The sequence below is a fragment of the Cetorhinus maximus genome, chromosome 2 (genome assembly GCF_964194155.1).
Source record: "Cetorhinus maximus chromosome 2, sCetMax3.hap1.1, whole genome shotgun sequence".
Taxonomy (NCBI): domain Eukaryota; kingdom Metazoa; phylum Chordata; class Chondrichthyes; order Lamniformes; family Cetorhinidae; genus Cetorhinus; species Cetorhinus maximus.
Genome location: NC_135880.1, coordinates 187,549,455 through 187,568,363, shown reverse-complemented (window position 1 = coordinate 187,568,363; position 18,909 = coordinate 187,549,455). Strand labels below are relative to the sequence as shown.

At 44.0% G+C, this 18,909-nt stretch overlaps 1 protein-coding gene across 5 annotated transcripts in view; it reads right to left on the bottom strand.

Annotated features, from left to right (window-relative positions):
- arhgap32b (Rho GTPase activating protein 32b) overlaps positions 1–18,909 on the bottom strand; it is a 539,127-nt gene that overhangs the window by 133,669 nt on the left and 386,549 nt on the right. For all 5 annotated transcript variants that reach the window (XM_078530751.1, XM_078530768.1, XM_078530760.1 and 2 more), the window contains 3 exons: positions 9,018–9,140; positions 4,268–4,345; positions 1,866–1,947 (listed from right to left, as the gene is read on the bottom strand). In XM_078530751.1, coding sequence (XP_078386877.1) covers positions 1,866–1,947; positions 4,268–4,345; positions 9,018–9,140 — 283 coding nt within the window. The remainder of the gene's footprint in view (positions 1–1,865; positions 1,948–4,267; positions 4,346–9,017; positions 9,141–18,909) is intronic.

Genomic DNA, 18,909 nt, shown 5'->3' with positions numbered 1-18,909 from the left:
TGACATCCTTGACCCTGGCACCAGGGAGGCAACATACCATCCTGGATTCACATCTACGGCCACAGAAACACCTGTCTGCACCCCTAACTATGGAATCTCCTACAACTATTGCACCTCCACTCTTCCTCCTCCCCTCCTGTGCAGCTGAGCCACCCGTGGTACCATGAACTTGGCTCTTGCTACAGTCCTCTGTGGAGCCATCTTGCTCACCAGTATCCAAAATGGAAAAGCAGTTAGAGAGCGAGATAGCCTCGGGGGATTCTTGCACTACCTACCTGTTTCTCTTAGATAGTTTGGTGGTCACCCATTCCCTCACTGCCTGTGTATTTCTTAGCTGCAGCATGACCACCTCTCTAAACGTGCTATCCACGTAATCCTCAGCCTTGTGGATGCACCACAGTGACTCCAGCTGCAGCTCAAGCTCCGCAACTGGGAGATCAAACTTCTGCAGCTGGCAACACTTCCTGCAGATGTAATCATCAAGGGCACTGTGCCTTGATGACTTCCCACATCCCGCAGGATGTACATTCCACATGGCCGAACCGCACTGACATACCTTAAACTTTATATAAAGTGTTTACTACAGTGTTTATTTACTGATTTATTCTAATTTACTAATTTATTTTAATTATTTTCTTAATTAATTTGGAATAATTCCTATGTATACTACACGTTACTGTGTTTATTAAATATTATCACCCACAATTACAACTAAAAGTTATACGTTTCTTAATTACACGGCTATGTGTTTGAGGTATTTATTTTAATCATTTTAAGACCAGAAGACGTAGGAGAAGTACGTCATTCGGCCCATCAAGTTTGCTCCGCCATTCAATGAGATCATAGTTGATCTGATGATCCTCAACTCAATGATCCTGCCTTTACCCCATAACCCTTGATTCCCTTACTGATTAAAAATCTGTCTCAGTCTTTTATTTTCATTTATTTTTTTTAATTTTAAAGTTTTACTTCTTGTTTTTTATAGATCTACCTTAACTCCTGTGTCCTAAGCTAGCTTTTGACTCACTGTTCCTTACACCAAGCACTTAATGGCCAATCAACTTGCTGGCTTTCTGGGATGTCACAGTTGCTTTTTCCCCACTCAGTTTCTTCAGAAGCTGAAATGCTCCCAGTTCCCGACCTGTCTCTACTCCGTCCCAGGTAGGAAAGGCCATGCTCAGATCCCCAGGCTCTATTTATGCTGCTCCCGGTTCCTGACCTGCCTCTGCTCCAAGCTTCAGCAATACTTTGGAATCACAGGCAATGTACCAGGAAAGTGAGAATACTAGCACCTATCAACAATAAGCTCTAAAGAGAAGGACAGCCTGAGAACCAGCAGCTCTTTGAAACCCTGAGTTTAGTTGGAACACTCTGGTGCAGTGACTTGCGTTGGATGCTCTCATGTTCAGTGGGCTGTATTTATTCATCACTACGATTTTGCAGATTTTACAATTTGCACATTCTTCAGTCAGTCTTCAGAGTTACAAAGGGCACAGCTCCTCCAATCTAGTGTAAAGGCACACTGAGATGCAGCACGTGGATTCTCCTCCCAGATGTATCTGTTACACAGTTTGATACATAAATAAAAATCCAGAAACTCCAGAGTTAAATAGGTTTGTCCCACCAAATGCTACACTTAAATGGCTGTGTAAGGTTATGGCATTTTTGTGCAAAAATACAATTAAGTGTGAAATATGTTACGCATATTAACATCTCAGAGTGAGATGCCCACTATCAGCTGTTACTACTATTTACACCTTTCTGTGGAAATCATGTATGAGCATTTAGAGATTCTGATGGCCACATTATTCAGAACCGGTTCGAGGCCATCTGCACAGTAGGTGCAGGATAAAGGATTACTATACCTGGCTTTGGCATTGCGCTAGTCACAGAATGAGGAACTTTATCATTAATGAGCTCCACACACTCGCTGGGAAAGAATCCAACCTGAAAATCAAACAAAGCTACAAATCAGACATTATGTCCCAATGCTCTTCACATCAGTTGATTTACTGATATAATTTCCCAATTAAAATCAAAAAATTGTTTTCTCCTCTGCAGATCAAAATGAATAAAATAATTAAATCTGAAACTAAGATTTTGTTTATGCATAGTCACCTGGACTTCCAATTCCTATAAATGGAAGAGTCTCAAACCGGGAGGTAAAAGGAGAGATCATCAAACTAAAACTAACGCTCACAGACAAGATTTTGTTTGTAAATATCTCCCTACCTGCTTGGAGGTGATTTCCTGAGCACTGCTCTTAAAAATAGAGAGACAGTCCCCGAGCAACAGTCAGCTGGATTGGGATTTAGGAAATCAGTTGGCCAACCAGCCCAGACACTGAGCACACACTCCTGCAGTTCCCCAACTCACCCAGCAATATTGATTCCCCAACCACCCCATTCAAAGAAACCAGCATCAGAATGGCCCCACAAAGAAACTAACTTATTATTAGTCAGGACAATATAATGTACACATTCACAGTTCAGTCCTGATCTAGATCCTGAAATTCACAGCTCAATCCTGTTTGAGCGCCTGACTGGATTAAACACATTTACAGCTCATTCGTGCCCATCATATTTTGCACATTTATTAAATTGTTACACATTGCTGTTGTTACACTACAATTACACAGGTCATTTTCCAGTGTTTATAAAGCCCTATATATTATAGTTACAAACCCCATTATGTTTCTTCTCTTGTGAGTTACTTTGTGAAGAGAGGCCAATTTGAACACCGTGGGGTCCCACAAACAGCAATGAGATAGATGGTCAGTTGAACTGTATTTGGTAATGTTGCTCGATGGAGGAACATTAGCCAGGCCACCAAGAGAACATTCTGGTGTTCTGGGAATAGTGTCAATTGATCTTTTAAAATCACTGAAACAGCTCATTGGGGGTTCACTTCACATCACAATAAAAGGCCACAGCTTCATCAGTGCTGCACTGACCTGCAAGCCTTGATCGTGTGCTCAAGTCCCAGAGTGGGGCTTGAACCCACAACCTGCTGACACAAACGTGAGGGTGCCACAACTAAGCCACAGCTGACACTCTCTTGGTTCAGCTACACAAATCTTTACAAATGTGATGACAAATTTATAAAACTGCAAAAGAAAAGGGAGTCTAGCTTTTATAACTGGGGAAAATTATGGCAAAAACGAAGAGGAAACGCTAGACCAGTAAAAATCATTGATTCGGCTGCAGGAGAATATATGCTCAAGTGTTGGGTGCCTTGCATTAGAACAAACATTACAAAACCATAGAGAAGGTGCAGGACAGATTCACTGTGATGATCGCAGGGATGAGAGGATTCAGTTGAAGAAAGTCCAGAAAAAATGGGGTATTTTCCACTAGAGCAGAAAACTGTTCATAATGTCAAGCGGTTAAAATAATCTGGAGGAACAGTCTCTGATACTCATTGAGCGAATAATAAATTTAATATAAATTTAATAACTTTAAAAGAAAAAGGAATAAGTAGAGATTAGGAGTGGAAGCAGAACCGATAATAGCTTTTAAAAGGTAAGTGAACAAATATTTGACAAAATTTAAAAGGCTATAAATAAAGGATAGCAGGATAGAATGATGTGGATTATTCCCCAGAGTGTTAATACAGATGCAATGCTGAATGCCCTTTCATGCAATAAAACGATGATATACAACATGCAAAAAACAGAGGACAGAAGGACTAAAAGGAATGCGATAGCCATTCCACTCATGAGGAAGATCATATGTTGCATTCTCACTGATAAAATTGTCAGAGTTTTCTCACTTGTACAATAAATGTTGTTTCCACAACAGCTGTGAAAGACACGAAGCTATTCCAATTTCACAAAAAAACCCCAAAAATATATCCTCACAGGAATATGCAATACAGCTTTTCTCAGGTTTAAATTCTTTCAGCAACCCTATTGTACAAAGAATAGTTTTGAACATAAACGGCAAGAACAGAAGTGAAGAGGTGTAAATGAGTACATAGTATTGAGACATAATGAGTGAGTGTTATGTATATGGAAGGCTCAGTAAAGGACAGTGCTACTGAATCAAGGTATGTCGCACCAAGCTAGGGATATGTTGGTTACACAAGTTTTGTTCATTCCCTGCAATAATCCAGGTTATGTTCAACTGCATTTAAGGAACAAATTATTCAATATTTCTGTAAAAGATAAATTTGCAAAAGAGAGCCTGCATCTTAAAACAACAGAATGTCAGTTAAGTGCCTAGCGCCCAACACCTCTATACCATCACACTCCTGCGCAGGTCCTTACCTGAAACCCATGCTTTCCTCTCCACCATGTGGTATCTTCTTTGGGTGGCATGTCAATAACAGACACTATATCTCCAACCTAGAAAACAGAGCCGAAACAGCACTTCAGTCAACTTTCTCACTGCTTCCCTGGGACACTAGCCTCCCAGCAACAAGAGCTTCTTCACTCCAATATTTAAAGTGCAATGGATGCAGTCAATAACAAAGCCAAGGAAATTCAAACACTTCTGCGCAACTGCAACAAATCCAATTTAGCACTTGGTACAAAACTCCTGGCCCAAGAATGTGATCAGTTTCAGGGTACACTACATAGACAGTGCAGGAAAATCACAAGGGCGTTCTGAGAGTACCTGCACCAGTGCAACTAAAGCCCTTTCTTTTCCTTGCAAACCAGTCTGAGATAGGAAGTGCAGAACCTGCAGGTGCACAGATGATTGGCGTTTTCATGGTGGTGTGCAGGTACCCAGTATTCCTACTACCAGATAAAAGCAAAAAACTGCAGATGCTGGAAATCCAAAACAAAAAACAAAAATACCTGGAAAAACTCAGCAGGTCTGGCAGCATCTGTGGAGAGGAGCACAGTTAACGTTTCGAGTCCGAATGACCCTTCAACAAAGTTAAGTAAAAATAGAAAAGAGGTGAAATATATGTTGGTTTGGGGGGGGCGGGCGCAAGAAGAGCTAGATAGAGGGCCATAGGTGGAGATAACCATAGGATGACACAGACAAAAGGACAAAGAGGTGTTGAAGGTGGTGATATTATCTGAAGGAAAGTGCTAATTAAGGGTAGAAAGCAGGACAAGCAAGGTACAGATAGCCCTAGTGGGGGTGGGGTGGGGTGAAGGGAAGGGATTGAAATAGGCTAAAAGGTAGAGATAAAACAATGGATGGAAATACACTTAAAAATAATAGAAGTAGGTGGGAAAAGAAAAATCTATTTTAATTATTGGAAAAAACAAAAAGGAGGGGGAAAATCGGAAAGGGGGTGGGGATGGAGGAGAGAGTTCATGATCTGAAATTGTTGAACTCAATATTCATTCCGGAAGGCTGTAAAGTGCCTAGTCGGAAGATGAGGTGCTGTTCCTCCAGTTTGCGTTGAGCTTCACTGGAACAATGCAGCAAGCCAAGGACGGACATGTGGGCATGAGAGCAGGGTGGTGTGTTGAAATGGCAAGCGACAGGGAGGACTGGGTAATGCTTGCGGACTGACCGAAGGTGTTCTGCAAAGCGGTCACCCAGTCTGCGTTTGGTCTCTCCAAAGTAGAGGAAACCGCATTGGGAGCAACGAATGCAGTAAACTAAGTTGAGGGAAGTGCAAGTGAAATGCTGCTTCACTTGAAAGGAGTGTTTGGGCCCTTGGACGGTGAGGAGAGGGGAAGTAAAGGGGCAGGTGTTGCATCTTCTGCGGTTGCGTGGGAAGGTGCCGAGGGAGGGGTTTGAGGTGTAGGGGGTGATGGAGGAGTGGACCAGGGTGTCCCGGAGGGAACGATCCCTGCAGAATGCCGCCGGGGGGGGGGGGTGAAAGGAAGATGTGTTTGGTGGTGGAATCATGCTGGAGTTGGCGGAAATGGCGGAGGATGATCCTTTGAATGCGGAGGCTGGTGGGGTGATAAGTGAGGACAAGGGGGACCCTATCATGTTTCTGGGAGGGAGAAGAAGGTGTGAGGGCGGATGCGCGGGAGATGGGCCAGACACGGTTGAGGGCCCTGTCAACCACCGTGGGTGGAAAACCTCGGATAAGGAAGAAGGAGGACATGTCAGAGGAACTGTTTTTGAAAGTGGCATCATCAGAACAGATGCGACGGAGGCGAAGGAACTGAAAGAATGGGATGGAGTCCTTACAGGAAGCGGGGTGTGAGGAGCTGTAGTCGAGGTAGCTGTGGGAGTCGGTAGGCTTGTAATGGATATTGGTGGACAGTCTATCACCAGAAATTGAGACAGAGAGGTCAAGGAAGGGAAGGGAAGTGTCAGAGATGGACCATGTGAAAATGATGGAGGGGTGGAATTTGGAAGCAAAATTAATAAATTTTTCCAGGTCCAGACGAGAGCATGAAGCAGCACCGAAGTAATCATCGATGTACCAGAGAAAGAGTTATGGGAGGGGGCCGGAGTAGGACTGGAACAAGGAATGTTCCACATACCCCATCCACCACTACTCTCCTCCGTCTGGCTGAACTTGTTCTCACACTGAACAATTTCTCCTTGAACTCCTCTCATTTCTTCCAAATAAAAGGAGTGGCTATGGGTACCCGCATGGGCCCCAGCTATGCCTGTCTCTTTATGGGGTATGTGGAACTTTCAAAAACAGTTCCTCTGACATGTCCTCCTTCTTCCTTAACCGAGGTTTTCCACCCACGGTGGTTGACAGGGCCCTCAACCGTGTCCGGCCCATCTCCCGCGCATCCGCCCTCATACCTTCTTCTCCCTCCCAGAAACATGATAGGGTCCCCCTTGTCCTCACTTATCACCCTACTAGCCTCCACATTCAAAGGATCATCCTCCGCCATTTCCGCCAACTCCAAAATGATGCCACCACCAAACACATCTTCCCTTCACCCCCCGCCCCCCCCCCCCCCCCCCCCACCACGGCGGCATTCCGCAGGGATCGTTCCCTCCGGGACACCCTGGTCCACTCCTCCATCACCCCCTACACCTCAACCCCCTCCCACGGCACCTTCCCATGCAACCGCAGAAGGTGCAACACCTGCCCCTTTACTTCCCCCCTCCTCACTGTCCAAGGGCCCAAACACTCCTTTCAAGTGAAGCAGCATTTCACTTGCACTTTCCACAACTTAGTCTACTGCATTCGTTGCTCCCAATGCGGTTTCCTCTACATTGGAGAGACCAAACGCAGACTGGGTGACCGCTTTGCAGAACACCTTCGGTCTGTCCGCAAGCATTACCTACCCAGACCTCCCTTTCGCTTGCCATTTCAACACTCCACCCTGCTCTCATGCCCACATGTCCGTCCTTGGCTTGCTGCATTGTTCCAGTGAAGCTCAACGCAAACTGGAGGAACAGCACCTCATCTTCCGACTAGGCACTTTACAGCCTTCCGGACTGTATATTGAGTTCAACAATTTTAGATCATGAACTCTCTCCTTCATCCCCACCCCTTTCCGATTTTCCCCCTCCTTTTTGTTTTTTCCAATAATTTATATAGATTTTTCTTTTCCCACCTACTTCCATTATTTTTAAGTGTATTTCCATCCATTGTTTTATCTCTACCTTTTAGCCTATTTCGATCCCTTCCCCCCACCCCACCCCCACTAGGGCTATCTGTACCTTGCTCGTCCTGCTTTCTACCCTTAATTAGCACATTCCTTCAGATAATATCACCACCTTCAACACCTCTTTGTCCTTTTGTCTGTGACATCTTTTGGTTATCTCCACCTATCACTGGCCCTTAATCCAGCTCTTCTTGTCCCACCCGCACCCCCTTAAACCAACTTATATTTCACCTCTTTTCTATTTTTACTTGGTTCTGTTGAAGGGTCATTCGGACTCGAAACATTAACTGTGCTCCTCTCCACAGATGCTGCTAGACCTGCTGAGTTTTTCCAGGTATTTTTGTTTTTGTCCCTACTACCAGAAATGGGTGAGTAAAAAGAAGCAAGTTCCACTCTTTGGACATCATCCAGTAACTGATTTTCTATAGATCCCCCAAATGGTTATCAGAGGCTTGGAAAATGAATCCCTCATCCAGTTTTAAATAGATACAGCAGGGAATTGCAGTGGGTTGGTAATTGGAAAATTCAGATTTAGGACTGGCAGTTTATATAGCTCTGTTTTAACATTACTCTGCTAGAACCCCATCAATATAAAAAAACTGTCACATCCATAGCCTGGTTTTCAATTAAGTTGTGATAAAGGTAACTTAAACCATGTCAAACACAACATTTTAAAGGAAGCCCATTTCTCCAGTTAATGGAGGCAGGATATTCTTAAACAGTTGAATGGCTATTATCTGACACACACTCATCTATGACTCCCTACCAACCAGATGGCAGACAGATCTAAGAAATTCTACACAAGGTATCTACCTGTAAGTACAACTTGGTTCTGAATACTGGCACTGCAAGAAGCTTAGGCACAGCAGCTGCACAACACAGCACACTCATTCTCAATCTTCACGGATGAGGCAATTCTCCAGTTACTGGGCAAACCAAACGTAAACCCCAAATCCTACAAATACCATTGGATGTTTCAGAAAACTAGGACTTTTAATATTAGATCTGTTAATCTGATTGAATATTTCAAATCCAAAGTAACCAATAAGTTGGGTTTTGGCTCTTGGGACCCAGTTTTACCCATGAGTGACATGAGTATAACTCCCTGATGCTCAGTTAATAAAAGTAAGTGTACACTGAGCTATACTCAGTAAGTTCCAGGTACAATTCCCAGTCTGTGCTGAGTCCATTAAGCCATGCGGCAGCAGCTGGTCACTGCAATTAAGGGGACATTTCACTCGCCTGCCCACTATTCCAGTGACATCTGCTCATATGCACATATTTATGGACAATAATGAGGACAGGATCAGGATTAGGCTTGGCTTTGATTTCTCCACAGTTAACTAGCACTGTCAGATGCTCACATACTAAAGACTAAAACAGTCATTGCCCATAAAACATGTCAGCATTTCCAGGAAAGTTGGAGAAAAACTGGAGGATGAAAGTAAAATAGAAGAGAATGAGCACTCTGTTTCTCCAATCTGTCAGAATTATTTTGACTTGTAATTAAATGGCAACTTACCTCGAAGGACAGCTCATCGGCAGCCTGGGCAATGTATCGCTTGATTACGTGTGCAGCAGCAATGGCGGGAACATTGATGGAGGACTCTTCGTGCACCAATAGATGGTTCCCTTTGTTATCTATCTGTGAGGGGATTCAGCACAGTCACATATGAAGAGAAGAAGCACACACATGTAAACTATATAAATAGGAGAACACTTTACTGAGTATACATTCACCACATTCCAAATTCACTGTAGATGCAACCAAACAAATGTCAGAGAGACTCTTTGCATCAGGATCATGTCCATTCATCAGTTATGAAGAGTATCTTCTACAGCATTCAGCAACTAAACCACTCAGTGACATGGGCTGTGTTAGCTGAGATCTCAGCCAGCACAGTGGTGGGAATGCTCAGGTGGGCTTCAGAGCCCACCCCCCCCCCCCCCCGAGTCCAAGTGCTGATTTCAAATAAGATAAATAAGTCATGATGACTCCTGATGACTGTCTAGTGACTCCTGGTGTGATTGGTTCCAGTGAGGAAAAGATTAAGCTCAACTGTGATAGCTGCCTTTCGGTATTAAGTCTCACACACAGAGTGGTTGGAGAGTGAGTGTCAACATCTACAGCACAAAAGAACAAGTAAGGAAAGGGAATAATGAGAGATGGGGAAACCATTTACAAAGGGTGAACAGTAACAGCCTTTTCACCCTGTTAAGTCCAAACGCTTAACTCATTTTGACAGTAAATAACAATATCAATTCAGCTTGTCTGAAGGATTTCACGAGGGAACTAGATATCCAGCAAAGATACAAGAAAATATGAGGCACGATACAGCAGATGTATGTTCACCTGCCTCCCTCAGTGATTCTACCAACTACACTCCTCCAACACTCCATATCCAGGCAAAAGCATTTTAGGCATCACACGGAATAGAGAGAATCAAAATTTATAAGAATTCTGTTTAACTTCTGATTTACATAAGAATTTCAAGTGGGAATTCCTCTTCCAGAGGAAGTAAATTGCATCCTATAGCAAAACACCACCATGTCAACTGAGTCAATCAGGGTCTTCAGCTAGCTGAAATTGAGATTGAGTTTAAGTTCTCTGTGCACACTGCATTCCTGTATCCCCAGTTCCCCATCCCACTCTTGCAGGCAGCAAGTCTCACAGGTTTAACTCTACAGATGGTAGGCACCTCTCTGCTGTCTGATAGCCCAGGCACACCCCTCATCTCCATATCCTTAAGTCCAAGGGAGACAATTTTGAACATCTTTGGTAGACAATTGGTTTAATCATTCATTGTCAAATGTGGCTGGGCCATATGAAGCATTAGTGGATCCTGCTCTCAATTGGTATAACTGCTCACTATTTAAAACATCCAGGAATTAAAGATAACCCCTGGCTTAGTTTCTCCACCAAAAACATATTCATAAACCACCCTCCCCTCCAAGTCTAAGGGCCCTTGGACTTTGCTCTTCTCCGCCGATGCTGCCAGACCTGCTGAGTTTTTCCAGGTATTTCTATTTTTGTTTTGCCCTTGGACTTTTTTTTTGTCACAAAGATCAAGGTCAAACTGCCTCTGTCACTTCCTTCCCTGCCCCAAGCCGACATTCCTCACTGCCCTAGCCCTGAACTTGCAACTTTCCCCGGATTCTATCTCTCTGTGCTGTGCTCTCTCTGAGCTCATCTTGTCCATAAGACCCACCTCCTATTTCAACCAAACTGTGGACCACCCAACTGCTCTCCCTGGGCCCCATGTTACACTGATGATGTTATCTGTTTTCTCTCATCAGATATTGTCCCTGCCTCATTCCAATCTGCCATTATCACCACTCTGCTCAAAAACCCACGCTTGACCATCCTGTCCTTGTAAACTACTATCCTATCTCCAACTTCCCTTTCCCCTCCAAAGTTCTTGAACATGCTAATTTAAGAGCAAAACACTGAGGATGCTAGAAATCTGAAATAAAAACAGAAACTGCTGAAAAAACTCAGGTCTGGCAGCATCTGAGGAGGGAGAAGCAGAGTTAGCGTTTCAAGTTCATATGATTCTTCTTCAGCAGGCAAGTGTAATTCATTGACTGACTAATGTGTCCAGAGTGCAGGAAAAACAGAGAGGTTATCCGGCCGAGCTGGGAAAGTGAGTGGTGGCTTCAAACTTTACTGTGTTTCTGCTTCTGCCTGCCTGTTGTACCAGCTCCTTACCACGGGCTGGCAACTTTGTTTCGCAGGCACAGGCAAATAGATCAAAAGAGGAAAAGAGATGATGATTACGGTCTGAATGGGGATGGTGGGGTTGGGGGTGGGAGGTGTTGGGAGGAGAAAGAAGAAGATTACAGCATGAATGGGAGGAGGAGGAGATTGGGGCTGATTACAATGTGTGCGGCAAAAGAAGGGACAGGGGCTGATTACATACAGTGTGTTTGCGGGCCAAGTGGGAGAGGGGCTGATTACAGTCTGTGTGGGGAGAAGGGGAAAGGAGCTGATTATAACGTGTGAGGAGAAGAGGAGAGAGGCTAATTTAAGTCTGTGGGGGGAGAAGGGCTGAATTTATTATTATTCATTCATGGGATGTGGGTGTCGCTGGCTAGGCCAGCATTTATTGCTCATCCCTAATTGCCCTTGAGAAGGCGGTGGTGAGCTGCCTTCTTGATCCGCTGCAGTCCATGTGGTATAGGTACACCCACAGTGCTGTTAGGAAGGGAGTTCCAGGATTTTGATCCAGCGATTGTAAACAGCGATACATTTCCAAGTCAGGATGGAAAGTGGCCCGGAGGAGAGCTTCCAAACCACCCACAGTGTGTTTGTGGAGAAAAGGAAAGGGGCTGATTACAATCTGTCAGGGGTAAAGGAGAGAGGGACTGATTACAATCTGTTGGGAGAGAGGGAGGAGCTGATTACGTGGGGAGAAGGGGAGAGAGGCTGAGTAGAATCTGTGTGGGAAAAGGGGAGGGGGCTGATTACAGTCTGTGAGGGGAAAAGGGAAGAGAGGCTGAATACAGTCTGCATGGGGAGAAGGGGAGAGAGGTTGATTACAGTATGCAGGGGGAGGGTGAAAGGGAGAGGGGCTGATTATAGTGTGTTTAGAGGGATGGTGAGATGGTTTGATTACAGTGTGCGTGGGAAAGGAAGGGAGAGGGGCTTCGCTGAGTCTTCTGCCACTGGTGAATTTGGAGAGCTTAGCTGAAACCTCAATCACCAATAACTGTCACATGTTATGTTCTATGGCTGCTCAGAAACACTACTTTCCCCAGTTTGGGAGGAACATGGCTTCACATTCAGGTAAGTGAATTAAATACATTTCATTTTAAAGCTACATTGTACATAACAGAATCCATAGGGAAACTGCAGCTTCTGGAACTATGTATTTCACTTTGTGTCATTTGAAACCCTCACAAGAAAACTAAAAGGTTATTTGACTTGACTGTAATTTCTGGTGAGTACATAGTATTATGACACAGCTGATGGTAAAGGCTGAGTTGTTCAAATCCCAGAAGGAAACTTGAAACAACTGTCATAAACCATTTTTGCAATTTGTATGTTTTCGAGGTGCAGGCTTTGAATTCAATAGTAATAAGACCACCGAGTCTCAAGGAGGTTTTATTAAGCTAAATTAAACATTTATTAATACAAGAAAATTGTAAGCACGTACAAGATTACTACTATAATAACTACAAAAATCCCCTACTTAATCTGATTCTCAATTAGACCCCTGGTAAGGCAACAATAAATCTCAGATTTAATGAGACACCTGGCAAAGCACAACCTGGACAGTCACATTCAAAATGAGTTTCTTTATCTCTGGGTCCTTGCAGACAGCAGCTTGAGGCTTTTCACACTTGTTGGATCTTAAAATGTCTCTCCCTTACACACAATCTCCTTTCTCCTTTATACATATCTTACGCTTTGAATGTCAATTTTCTATTGTATCACTAGACTTTTAATTTTACCTCTTCTAACAATAACATCCTTTGATCCCACCAATTTTATTTGCAAGCTAAAAATAAACACATTGCTTGGCATCTTCTGGTTGGGTGCAAGATTTCACCCATTCTTTTGATTGGCTTATTTAAAAATGCAAACTGCCCCCTTGACACCTATGTTTCTAAACTTCCCCATGTTTATCTAATTACCATTTCAAACCTACTTCTTTCTACAAAATCAAAACCTCTAGACCAGCTGACTTTAATCTAATTAAGACACACACACACACACACACACACACACACAGGCACAGACACCACTAAACTCTATTTTGAAAAATAATTTCTAATAACGTAATAGACATTAATCTCGCTCCATGGCAATAGAGTAATAACATTTTTTACAAAGTACTTTCAAAATACAGACTTTCATATTTATATGATGTATTATATGTTGATCTATAACATGCCAACTTTAATAATTATATATTGAATATTACTATGCTGCTTTATTGTCGTTTTGTTTTTGCTGGGGTCATTTTAATTTTCACGGGTTGTGGGGGTCACAAAGGAAAGTAGTTTGGGAAGTGCTGATCTACAACCTTTTGCACAGCTGACTTCACCATCCTCTTCCAGTGCCTCTCTGTTGTCCATCTGGGTGGCACGCTCCTTGTTTGTTTCCATTCTCATCTGCCGAATCATACCGGAGAATCACCTGCAATAGCTTCTTTTTCCAGTCGTGCATGGTAACACCTGGAGTCCACCAAAGATGCTTAGCTTCCTTCCATTTTTCAGCCATAAGCCTTCACTTGGTGGTGTCATTGGAGAAAAAGCATCAGGTTCCATATATACACTGAGGACACTCAGCTCTAACTCTCCACCGCCTCTTTGGACCCCTCCACTGTCTTCTGAATTGTCACACATTTTGTCCGACATACAATATTTGGTGAACAGAAATTTCTTACAATTAAATATTGGGAAGACTGAAGTCACTGTTTTGGTCCCTGCCACCTTTTGCATCTCTGAAAACTGTGTGAAGCTGAGCCAGACCACTCACAGTCTTGGTCCTGCTTTTGGGCCAGAGATGAACATCCAACCACAAAACCACCTACACCAATCTCTGCAACATTGCCCGAGTCAGTCCCTGCCTCAGCTCGTCTACTGCTGGAACCCTATATAAACTTGTGCTCATCCAAAACTTTGCTCTATGTTTAGTTCACCCATCACTTCTGTACTTGTTGAGATGCAGTAGCTGGTCTGATAACGCCCCCATTTAAAACTTTCAACCTTGTTTTCAAATACCTCCAATGCCTTGCCCCTTCCTACTTAAAACCTCCCATAAACCTTCAAGATCTCTGCACTCCTCAAATACTAGCCTTTTGCGCATCGTCGATTTTAATCATTTCACCATGGGCCACACATTTAGATGCCTTAGCCCTACGCTCTGGAATTCCGTCATCCTTTAAAATACTCCTTAAAATCTGCCTCTTTGATCAAGCTGTTGGTCACTTGCCTTGACATCACTTTAGTTCAGTGCCAAAAAAAGGTTTTCATGATATCGCTCGTGTTGAGTGTTTTCAGATGCTACATAAATACAAGCTGCTGTTGTTTTGAAGTGTCCAGATTGTGTATGCACACCTACGCAGTAACTGTCAATAGGTTTTCATTCATTCATGAGTTATGGGTGTCACTGACATGGCCAGCATTTGTTGCCCATCCTTAATCCCCTTGGGAGATGATAGTGTGCCAACTTCTTGACTTCTGCAGTCCATGAGGTGAAGGTATTCCCACAGAGGTCAAGTGTTCCAGGATTTTGACCCAGAGACAATGAAGGATGGTGATATATTTCAAAGTCAGGATGTTATGTGGCTTGGAGGGGAATTTGAAGGTGATGGTGGCACCATGCACTAGCTGCCGTTGTTCTTCTAGATAGTAGAGGTCATGGATTTGGAAGGTGCTGTCGAAGTAAGCTTGGTGAGTTGCTGCAGTGCATCTTGGAGATGGTACACACTGCAGCCACCGTGCACTGGCAGTGGGAAGAGTGAATTTTATGGGGGTAGATGGGATGTCAATCAAGCGGGATGCATTGGATAGCATTGACCTTCCCGGGTGTTGGAGCCACACTCATTCAGGTAAGTGAAGGATATTTGATCACTCTAACATTTTCCTGAAAGAATATAGAAGGTGGACAGGAAAAGGACAGTCAGGTGGTGAGTTACTTGCCACACAATACCCCACCTCTGACCTGTTCTTATAGCCATGGTATGTGTGTGGCTGGTCATGTTAGTTTATGATCAATGGTGACCCTCAAGATGTTGATGATGGAGAATTCAGTCATGGGAATAATGTTGAATGTCAAAGGGAGATGGTTAGATTATCTCTTGTTGGAGATGGTCATTGCTTGACCTTAACGTGATATGAATGTTATTTGCCACTTATCAGCCCAAGCCTGAACAGTATCCAGGTCTTGCTTCATGCAGGCACGGACCTGCTCCAGTACCTGAGGAGTTACAGAGTCATAGAGGTCTACAGCAAAGAAGAAGGCCCTTTGGCCCATCAAGTCTGCGCCAGTCAAACAAGTACCTAACTATTCTAATCCCATTTTCCAGCACAAGGCCTTGTATGCCATGGCATCGCAAGTGCACATCCAACTATTTCTTAAATGTTGAGGGTTTCTGCCTCTACCAGCCTTTCAGGCAGTGAGTTCCAGATTCCCACCACCCTCTGGGTAAAAAAAATTCTTCCACACATCCCCTCTAAACCTCTTGCCCCTTACCTTAAATCTATGTCCCCTGGTTATTGATCCCTCCACCAAGGGGAAAAGTTCCTTCCTGTTTACCTTATCTATGCCCCTCATAATTTTATACACCTCAATCATGTCCCCCCTCAATCTCCTCTGCTCCAGAGAAAATAACCCCAGTCTATCCAATCTCTCCTCATAACTAAAACTCTCCAGCCCAGGCAACTTCCTGGTAAATCTTCTCTGCGCCCTCTCTAGTGCAATCACAGCCTTCCTATAATGCGGATTCCGGAACTGCACGCAATACTCTAGCTGTGGCCTAACCAACATTTTATACAATTCCAGCATAACCTCCCTGCTCTTATATACTATACCTCGGCTAATAAAGGCAAGTATCCCATATGCCTTCTTAACCACCTCATCTACTGTCCCGCTACCTTAAGGGACCAGTGGACATGCACACCAAGATCCCTCTGATCCTCGGTACTTCCCAGGGTCCTACCATTCATCGTGTATTCCCGTGCCTTGTTTGTTCTGCCCAAGTGCATCACCTCACACTAATCCGGATTGAATTCCATTTGCCACTGATCAGCCCATCTATATCCTCCTGTAATCTAAGGCTATCCTCCTCACTATTTACCACACCACCAAGTTTCGTGTCATCTGCGAACTTACTTCTCAACTCTCCTACATTCAAGTCTAAGACATATATATATATATCACAAACAGCAAGGGACCCAACACTGATCTCTGTGGAACCCCACTGGACACAGGCATCCAGTCACAAAAACACCCCTCGACCATCACCCTCTGCTTCCTGTCACTCAGCCAATTCTGGATCCAATTTGCCAAATTGCCTTGAATCCCGTGGGCTTTTACCTTCGTTATCAGTCTCCTATGCAGGACCTAACCAAAAGCCTTGCTGAAGTCCAAGTAGACTATGTCAAATGCATTGCCCTCATCTACACACCTGGTCACCACTTCGAAAAATTCTATCAAATTGGTCAGACATGACCTCCCCTTAAGAAAACCATGCTGACTGACCTTGATTAATCCCTGCCTCTCCAAGTATATATTAATTCTGTCCCTCTGAATTGCTTCCAATAGGTTCCCCACCACTGGCCTGTAGTTCCCTGGTTTATCCCTTCCTCCCTTCTTGAATAACGGTACCACATTGGCTGTCCTCCAGTCCTCTGGCACCTCTCCTGTGGCCAGAGAGGTATTGAAAATTATTGCCAACACCCCTGCTATCTCCTACCTTGCCTCACTCAACATCCTGGGATACATTCCATCCGGGCCTGGAGATTTATCTACTTTTAAGCCTGCCAGACCACTTAGAACCTCCTCCCTTTCTATGCTAATATCTTTAATTATGTCACAGATCTTCTGCCTGATTTCCATACCCACGTCGTCCCTCTCACTTGTGAACACCAACACAAAGTATTCAATTAGAACCCTACCTACATCTTCCAGCTCCACACACAAATTACCACAATGGTACTTAATGGGCCCTACTCTTTCCCTAGTTATCCTCTTACTCTAAATGTACTTGTAAAATAGCTTTGGATTTTCCTTTATTTTACCTGCCAATGTTTTTTCATGCCCCCTTTTTGTTCTCCTAATTTCCTTTTTAAGGTCCACCCTACACATTCTATACTCCTCTAGGGCTTCCACTGTTTTGAGCCCTCGGTATCTACCATAAGCCTCCCTTTTTCTCTTTATCCAATCCTGTATATCCTTCGACATCCAGGGTTCCCTGGACTTGATGGTCCCACCCTTTGTCTTTACTGGAATATGTTGGCCCTGTACTCACCCTATTTCCTTCTTGAATGAGTCCCACTGCTCTGACGCAAGTTTACCTAAAGGTAGCTGCACCCAATCCTCTCTGGACAAATCATATCTGATCTTATTAAAATCGACCTTCCCCCAATTTAGAACTCTGATTTCTGGCACATCCTTGTCCTTTTCCATAACAACCTTTAATCTAACAAAGTTATGATCACTATCTGCAAATGCTCCCCCTACTGATACCTCTACTACTTGCCCGGCTTCATTCCCTAAAATTAAGTCCAGGGCCGCCCTTTCTTGTAGGACCTTCTATGTACTGGCTTAAAAAGCTCTCCTGGATGCATTTTAAGAATTCTACTCCCTCTAAACCTATCACGCTGTGACGAACCCAGTCAATGTTGGGGAAGTTGAAATTCCCCGCTAATACTACCCTATTATTTTTACACTTCTCTGAAATTTGCCTAAATATCTACTCTTCTATTTCTCTCTGACTGTTTGTTTGGGGGCCTATAGTATACTCCCAGCAATGTGATTGCTCCTTTTCTGTTTTTCAGTTCTACCCATATGGCTTCATTTGAGGAGTCTTCTAAGATGTCATCCCTCCTTACTGCTGTAATTGATTCCTTGACCAATATTGCGATACCCCCTCCTCTTTTACCCCTTTCCTTGTCTCGCCTGAAGACCCTATATCCTGGAATATTGAGCTGCCAATCCTGCCCTTCTCTCAACCATGTCTCTGTGACAGCAATGACATCATACTTCCATATGTTAATTTGTGCCCTCAACTCATCTGCCTTAGTTGTCAAACTCCTTGCATTAAAATAAATACCATCCAAGCTTGCCAAACTCCCTTGTGCTTTAACTGGCTTGTAATTTCTATGCCTTCCAGACTCACTTGCGCTCTCTTCTAATTTTGGCTGTGCATCTCCCCCTGCTGAACTTCCTCTCAGGATCCCTACCCCCCGCCAAGTTAGTTTAAACCCTCTCCAACAGCACTCGTAAACCTCCCCCCAAGGATGTTGGTCGAATTCCGGTTCAGGTGCAACCTGTCCGCCTTGTACTGGTTCCACTGCCCCCAGAAACGGTCCCAATGTCCCAGAAACCTAAAGCCCTCCCTCATGCACCATCTCTCCAGCCACACATTCATCTGGACTAACCTCCTGTTTCTATACTCACCAGTGTGTGGCACCGGAAGTAATCAAGAGATTACTACCTTTGAGGTCCTGTTTTTTAATCTGCTTCCTAGCTCCCTAAATTCTGCTTGCAGGACCTCATTCCACTTTCTACCTATGTTGTTGGTACCAATATGTACCATGATCTCTGTCTGTTTGCCCTCCCCATTTAGAATGCCCTGCAGCCAATCAATCAGTGACATCCTTGACCCTGGCACCAGGGAGGCAACATACCATCCTGGACTCACGTCTACGACCGCAGAAACGCCTGTCAGTTCCCATTACTA